This window comes from Sinocyclocheilus anshuiensis, unplaced genomic scaffold, assembly GCF_001515605.1.
Source record: "Sinocyclocheilus anshuiensis isolate Anshui unplaced genomic scaffold, SAMN03320099.WGS_v1.1 scaffold918, whole genome shotgun sequence".
Classification (NCBI taxonomy): Eukaryota; Metazoa; Chordata; class Actinopteri; order Cypriniformes; family Cyprinidae; genus Sinocyclocheilus; species Sinocyclocheilus anshuiensis.
This window is the reverse complement of record NW_015540946.1, coordinates 712,137-720,608: the sequence shown is the minus strand read 5'-3', so window position 1 is coordinate 720,608 and position 8,472 is coordinate 712,137. Positions and strand designations below refer to the sequence as shown.

Below are 8,472 nucleotides of genomic sequence, written 5' to 3'. Positions count from 1 at the left end.
TTCATATTAAAAGTACCAAAGCACAATGCTTATTGCGATATATTGGATGGGAAGTGCCCTTCAACGTTCCATCCATTAACTGAAAACAGGCTAGACTAATCGATTCTTGGGATTTAAGAATCGATACTGTTCCGTAAAAATGAGAATCGATTAAAATCGAGATATCGATATTTTTTACCCAGCCCTAATATATATACATAAATTACATGATATAATATTTTCTGTTGTGTATAATTTTGATGTACGATTTCAGTTTAGAAAAATTATAGAATTCTAAAACTTTTTAAAACTGTAGATTTATTGTTAGCAATGTACAGTGTATTATTACCATATGCTCATTTGCCCCATTCTGATAACACTGTGTCCAATTTGTGGTGACAGTTGTGTACAGTAGGAATGGTAGTATTCTACTATTTACACATACCTGATGATACTGAAGATGATGGAATAAATTCACTCCTGTCATTTTCCACAGGCTGGGTGATAAAAAAAGAGAGAGAGAGAGAGAGAGAGAGATGGTAAGGCGTATGTATAATTGAAGTTAAAGATTCAACAAAGAAGACTCAAGTATTACACACTGCACAAATACATTAAAGGGGACATCAGATGCCCATTTTCCACAAGTTGGTATGATTCTTTAGGGTCTTCATGAAATATCTGCAAAATACTTTGGTTCCTCAATGGTTGTGTAAAACACCATTTTACCTTGTCAAATACAGCTCTGTTCACAGCGAGCCGTTTCGGTGCATGTCTCTTTAAATTAGGGATGTTCATTTCGGTTATTTTTCCTAACTGACAACCGACGCTCGTTAACCGATTATTAACCGTTAACCGACAAGATTATTTTAAATTAGAATTTAATTAAATTAGAAAGGATACATGTCTGTGACCCGTTAAAAATACTAACATTTGTTTCCCGGGGATTAATTTTACATGAGCAAAAAGCAGCAAAAAACAGAACATGGGATTCATATGGTCATCATATCACATCACGCACCTGCAGTGCTTCTGCGAGCGGAGAAAAACATAATAAAGCTAGGCTATATATATATATATATATATATATAACGAATAAATAGGCCTATTCAAGAAATATATTTTTACTTAATAAATTAAGAAAATGAAAAAAAAAAACTGTAACAAGTAGCCTAGTATGCAGAGTTTCGGTTCATTTTTGTGCTGCGCGAAAGGAAATAAAAGGAGTAGTTTCTTCCACTGTTAGAAGGAAAAAATTCAAGTGATTGCGCCGGCGCCGCATGCACACACAGTTAAGCATTGCTACCTTGACAATGCAGCCTGTTCATTATCATAATAAAATACAGTCAGTCAAACATATGGAAATAAAACCACACTGCTCAGTTTAAATATGTAGTAAAATCTGTGCCATTAAGTATTATCGCAGTACCGCCATGATGTTATGCAAAACATTTTGTTTTACGTGTATATTGGAACGCGAGTGAAGTAGGCTACATAAATAATAATTTGCCATTCAAATACATCGCGAATACGGAAACATTTGATTTTATGTCGAATAAGAGACCCAACGTTGGTTTCAGTTTCGTTTTAGCCTAAATTAATTCGTTTTGGCTTGTCGTTTATATTGCTATAGCTTCTTATATTTTTAATTCTTGTTCTTTTCTAAATACTGTTAATTGAAAGGTTTTTTTGTGGAGTGAGGGGAACTAAAATAGCCTAGCTAGGCTATGTTTACAGTGTTTATTATAATGTTTGTAAACATTTCGCTTCAGCAGGCCTATTTCTGATTGAAATAATAAAATGCGACTTACACGCAACTTGTTTTTTTTTCTCTAAAAAACAAAAAAAATGTATATGCGTAGTGTATTTTAACCATGCAGCAAGCCAATATTTTGATAAATTACTGGAAAAAAAAAAAAAAATTATGACTTTTTAAACCGTTGAACTGATTGTATTAATCGGTCAAAATTCTTATGCCCGCTTAACGGTTAACCGGTTAAAATGAACATCCCTACTTTAAATGATAATGAGCGACTGCTGACCACAACCCTCTCTTCTGTTTTTTTGGGGTATTTGGTGGCGCATTATCATCGAAAACAAAACGAATCCACTGCTTCCTCAGTGGCTCTGATGTCGAGAGAAAATGAAGACTACAGCTGCTCGAGAGTGGAGTAAATGGCGGACAGTGTACAACTGGCTGAGGGCGGAAATATGCTAATACGGGACAGTCCATCAGCGGCCGTAGGCGGGGCCTGAGCAGTATGATGTCATATTGCTCAGAAAATCAAAACGGCTTGACAATTGAGACTGTTTAGGTTTTTTGGTGATTAAAAAAAGAGTGAATTGATTTTTATCATTGTAGGGTGGCTGTGTCCACACACTGCTAAGGCACATTTATATGCAAACAAGTGAAAAAAAAGTGAATTTTGCATATGATGTCCTCTTGAAAGTTAGTGGTACAGTGAATCCACAGCCCTAATAAAAACGTGTAAAACACACAGGGGAATAACCACAGCCCTGAGAAGTGAACCGAAATCACCGTTTTTATATAAAAAGTTAAACCATATATTTGTTACACAGCCCACATGAATCTTCTTGAGAATCAGTATACCACTCAGTGAGTGATCTGAATCTATAAATAAGGATGTCGTCAGAAATGCTACGTGACTTCAGCAAATAATGATAGAAAGTGATCAGACCCAACTCGTTTCCAGAGGATGAAGATACGAAGAAATAAAAGAATCACCTGTCGTATCCTGTCTACCGCTGACAACAGATATCCAGGGGGAACAGAGCTGAGCTGCAGGGTTACAGGATCTGTAGAGTATCAGAGATCAACTTTCTGTGAATAAACCCGTTGATCTTTTATTAACACTTTATGTCTACATGTCCTATTGAACATGATTATATGGAAAGTGTGGAGGCTGACCAAAAGGTCACCATTCTCATCACCTAAGAATCATCCTACTGAGATCAGTGGAATTGTTTAAATAAACCTAACATTCATTGTATGATTTTACACATTATCACTACCAATACAAGCAGCAACAACGTAAATAAACAATAAATACCTCTGATACCTTGTGGATCAGTGACCTGAACAGGGTAATTTGACCTCAGAGACTAAAACACACACACAAAAACATCAGTAAAGACCCCCAGAGGTCAAACATCACATCACATCACATCACATCACATCACATCACATCACATCACACACATCTAAATCAAGACCTCAGAGGAAAACAATTCACCTTTGTTCCTCTTTCTACATGTTGGGACACATTTGAAGAGAGGGGGTGTGTACAGTGTAGCGAAGGGAGGAAAATTAAACTTTCATATGTGTGGATAAATGAGCAGAGAACATGCTAGAACAAACCTCTGAGACTTAGTGGAGGGCGTCACACAACAAGAGTGAGTTTCAAAACCTGCTCCTCTCATTCAATGCTACTTTCATATCATGTATGAAAATCATTTCTAACCTACATAATCTGTTGCGTTTGATCACAATATGAAAGGCAACAATGTTTACAACTCATGTAGCGTGTCATAACAAACCAAAACTAAACATCATATGATTCAATTGATGTGTCAGTGGGTATTACCCAACGTCATCCATCCATAACATTGTACCAAAGTCTTCTGAAGGAGTAAAGTACATCCTTTACTTATAAATAAATCAACTGTATGATTAGGAAAAATAATAACATCATACCATATCTGCAATGAAGCTGCTGGGGTCAGTGTCCTCCACCGGTTCAGAAGCCACTCTCCCTGCAAAAAAAACAAAAACCTCAAAGGTGAAACACAGCATTGCACAGAATTACCTATTTTTGATTTGTGAATTCTTAATGAAAATATTTAAATATAAATATATAGATATTAGCAAGTGAAAAGCGGATGAGGATGAGTAGTGTGATGGTTTGGTTTAAAAAAAAAAAAGCAAAATCCACACATGGAACTAAAACCATCAGTTAAATTTCTAAGTTTCAAAGACAAAAAGCACCTGTTAAGGTTTTGTCAGATGCAAAAAAGGCTCCTCATATTAAGGGTGCCAGATTCGAAAGTCGTGCAGTTCATAAACAGTCCTCTGAAGCTGTATACAATTACGGAATCAACAAGCAGCATAAAGAAATAGAGAGGATTGTCTAAAAATGACTAAGTGACTGTGACAGGAAGGAAGTGTGTGTGTATGTGTGTGAGAGAGAGAAGCATGGCGTGTGTAATTCAGTGGCGGCAATAGCATGTGGTAGTTTCAAATACAGATATCTTTACTTTAATGGTAGTGTTTTAAAACCAAAGTCGGCATTAAATAAAAACCACCCTTTCTTATGATCTAAATAAATGTTATTGATCTTACTGTGAACGATTCATACATTCATGTTTTATTTTGATTTTATTCAATTCTTTTGATAATCCGTTTCAATCAGATGTATGTCACAATGCAGAGGAAATGTTGCGTCACTATTTCTGTTACACTTTAACACAACCTGAGATGATTTTTTTGTGATGACATTTCCATAAATGAACAAGCAGTCATTAAAACAGGTTAGGTGCTTGTTGTGTACACTGTATTAAATCAATTACCTAGTGAAATATCGAAACCAAACCATTCATAGATTTGAAAAAACAAAAACAGCAAGGAACTGCGATAAATAGTGAGAAACATGGGACAACTTGGAAAACACCATGTGTCCGCGAAATAAATATCCTAATTATTTTTATGTTGCTTTTCAGAGGCAAAGCATAAAAAAGCATGACTTCCATGTTTCTGAGATTTGCTAAAGGGACAGCAGAGACACAACTTCAGACATCAGACAGAAAAAAACTTGATTATGCATGGTTATCATCACCCCAGTCTCACCCACACCAGACAGCTTAACCTCGAAATGTTGTGTGTGTTGACGGCCACTGCTACTTCACATGAACGGCACAATGTAGAGGAATTAGGAAGTTATTTTTGTTCACTAAAACAGTCCTTGGAAAAAAAAGCATGAACATGAAATATAGGGTATTTTCTAAGAAATCCCATCAACTGAAACAGGATGTTGCCCTTTCATTTTAATCATGATGACTGCTGAAAGTACAGGCAGGGAAAAAACAAGCAACAAACTCTGATGTAAGCATCAAACCGGAAAGGGTGCCTAGCACCTTGAGCTGATCTTATCTATGGAAAGTTATTTTCACTTATTTTGTCCCACAGCAAAAATACCCAATACTAATAAAAAAATAAAAAATAATTTTATATCAGTATATGCTCCAAATGCTTTACTCTTTCACAATCCATCGTGTTTCATTCTTTAAAGGAGTAGCGAGATAAACTAAAGCTCATGGACAGATCAATCTACACGTGCCACATTTAGCCCCAGTCAGTACTGCAGACGAATCCAAACATGCGCAGCCTGAATCCATTCATGACTGTTTCTGCTCAGCCAGGGAATGCAGAGAGCATGTAGCTGCTTGCTCGGGATGCACTTGGAGAGATGTAAACCACATCATGCTATAATCCTGCAGGGCAAAACCCTCTGCACAGATCTTCTTCTGCATGGCCAGCCATACACTAACAGAAGCAACATACACAAATACTGCAGTATAAACCCCTTCACCAGGAAAGTCTTGAAATAAAGAAATACAGTTTTTATCCTTATACACCACAGACTGCAGCCTTAGCAAGAGAAAGTCCACCTGATCTGATGTAACTCAAACAATTATACACACACACACACACACACACACACACGTAGGCTACATATATATATATATGACATAAACCATGATGTGTCCCCTATTGTCTGCTTATATTTAACACAATACCTTACCCTGGCTGTAAATGTTTACCTCTTGTCGTTTCCAACTGCATTATTTAGAAAACTGAAAACCAAGTTCACCGAACAAAACTGTCCCATCATTTTGCTGCTCGTGTCCATTAAAGCGCATGTATTCTCCGGGTACAAACCAGCGGATTTACTTACCAAACGGCTCGGTGAACGGCTTCAAACTCGTCATGTTCATTACAATTGTTTCAAACATAGGAGATGATCGCTGGTGACCTTTACACGATGGCTGGACGAAAAGATGTACGGCGGCGGTGTTTATTTCACCTGTGAGCGCGTGCGGTCCCGGTAGATAGAGCCTACACGAAAACTTTCAAACTACCTGATCTAACTTTTCCTGCACGGAATATCAGATATCTACTTGTGTAATGTGAGCTATGGGCGAACAGAGCTTTCGAGTATCTCTCTCTCACTCTCCCACACAAGGAAATTGCGTAGATGCGCGAGCATTTACGCCACAGATAACGCCATATCTTTTCACCTCTGCCTCTAGTCTACACACGTGAAATGTCCCATAATGTATAGACACCGTGCTTGTTTTGTATAAAAGTATCTGCCAAGAGAGCTGGGCAGTAACTGATTAGCTACATGTAATCTGGATTACGTAATCAGGTTCCAAAAATGAAGTAGCCTACTTGTAATTAGATTAAATTACATTTAAAAAAAACTCGTAATCAGACTACAGTTACTGTATTTTTGTATTTTATTGATTAGTACATGATACTCACACAACTAATTATTCATAATTTATTGATTCTCCCTAATTCCTCTTTTTCATCTTTTAAGGTGGGACACTGCAGGTGAATAGGGTAAAAAAAATAAACATAATAATAGTTATCGCCTTACTTACCCAGCTGATTGATTACATTGATACTTGCAAAAAAAAATTGTATTACAAGTTTTCTAAAATGTTAGGTTTAAATATGCAAATGAGTCATTATTTAATTAAATGTGCGCTAATTTGCATACATTTCTAGTAAAAAAATCGAAATACTGGATGATGTCAGTTTCAAAATTCTTGTTTAATTTTTTTGACATATTAGAGTCAAAAGTTTTTACAGAGGGAATTTTGGGTATCTCATTTTTGTCACTCCATAATTCAGAAAATGCTTAGAACGGACAGAAAACACTATATTTTCACAATTTTGGGGGGAATAAAATGTTGTATATAATCAAGCAAATTATATATGAACAAATCCCTCTGTAAAACCCTTAAGGATATAGACAGGAATAAAAATGTAAAGTTCGGTGTGTGTAAGTGCTACTGAAGTGGAGATTTATGGCGCAGTGTAGGAGAAAAAACTCATTTTGAGAAAACGGCCTTTAAAAATATGCATTGTAATTGAAATCTATTGACACAAATAGATAAAGTGCTATAAAAGAAACAATTAACAGTGTCTTTTGGATGTTTTCTTTCCACTAGTCTGAAAAAACACTTTATGAAAAACCAAAAAGCCCAAAATCTCAAATTTGACAGGTGCATGAAAAAACAGTGTTTTTGCCTGCAGTGTCTCCCCTTAAATATTCCTTTCTAAAATAGCCGAGCGCTAATAGACTATACATTCAGAAAGTCCTCCAGTTTTTTTGGACATTCACACAAAGACCAGTCACTAGTCAAGTGGCTAATTAAACACAAAATTGAGAGGCCACAGCATTTGATCACTGGGTTTACAGAAATCATTTCAGTTTTAAGAAGTGTTACCTCAACATTGCAAAATTGCATCAACTACAGATGAAAAACATGAATGTTTATTTGAATTATCACAAATCTACTGAAGTAGGTTACTAACCATGTATTACTGTCTTGGGAAGACTTTTGTCTTTCAAACACATTAAAATGCACACATTTAATGCAGGGATTCACAAACTTTTTTTTGTCAGTAAAACCTCTTTTGCCCAATATAGCCTAGTGAACTACCCCTGAGATTAAGGTAATAGGTTCATAATCAAGTAACACATTTGATTAACACTAAACATGACATGCAGGTAAACAAATTCAATATTTCAATTTTTAGCAAGTGTTTTATTTTGATTCATTTTATTTTAAAATTTTAATTTAACATTTTTATGATTTTTATGATTTAATTAATTATTAGCTTTTCATTAAACTCACAAACCCCCTTGCAGTTCCTTCACAAACCCCAGTTTGGTAAACCTTGACGTAATGTAATGTTTAATGCACTTTATGTTGTTAATAACAATGAATTGAATACATTTTCTTTTTCTTTGCATTTTTATATCAATATGGTACAAGATTATCCTATTTAAATCAATGTGATAAACGGTTAGGTAAAAAGTAATCTAAAAGTAGTCTGATTATGTTACCTAAAATGTGTAATGTAATTGGTTACTAACTACAATTTTTGTTATGTCATTTGGAATCTTCCAAATACAGCCTAGGCCTATACATAATACCTTGTTAATGAAAATTATTATAAGGTTTAATTAAAGATATCTTAATTGTGATAATGTGAATAAACAAAAACTTGTACATGTACGAATGAACCAATGCACCATCAAGTAAAAATAAAATATTTGCCTTGCACCTTGACTACACATGAATTCTCAAACATGTAAATGTTCAAAAACAGATATAAGTACGCTTAGTTTTTTAACATTATTTTAGAGGAAATTAAAATATATAGCTATACGCTATAGGCTA

General features: G+C 35.2%; 1 protein-coding gene across 2 annotated transcripts in view; it reads right to left on the bottom strand.

Annotated features, from left to right (window-relative positions):
• edaradd (EDAR-associated death domain) overlaps positions 1-6,346 on the bottom strand; it is a 10,362-nt gene extending 4,016 nt beyond the window's left edge. Inside the window, exons 1-5 of one of the 2 annotated variants that reach the window (XM_016487932.1) lie at positions 5,949-6,346; positions 3,692-3,750; positions 3,057-3,099; positions 2,723-2,793; positions 425-476 (exon numbers count right to left, since the gene is read on the bottom strand). In XM_016487932.1, coding sequence (XP_016343418.1) covers positions 425-476; positions 2,723-2,793; positions 3,057-3,099; positions 3,692-3,750; positions 5,949-6,006 — 283 coding nt within the window. In that variant the 5' untranslated portion in view covers positions 6,007-6,346. Of the gene's footprint in view, positions 1-424; positions 477-2,722; positions 2,794-3,047; positions 3,100-3,691; positions 3,751-5,948 lie in introns of both variants that reach the window. The other variant, XM_016487931.1, reaches the window with a different exon arrangement.
• Between the last annotated feature and the right edge of the window lie 2,126 nt (positions 6,347-8,472).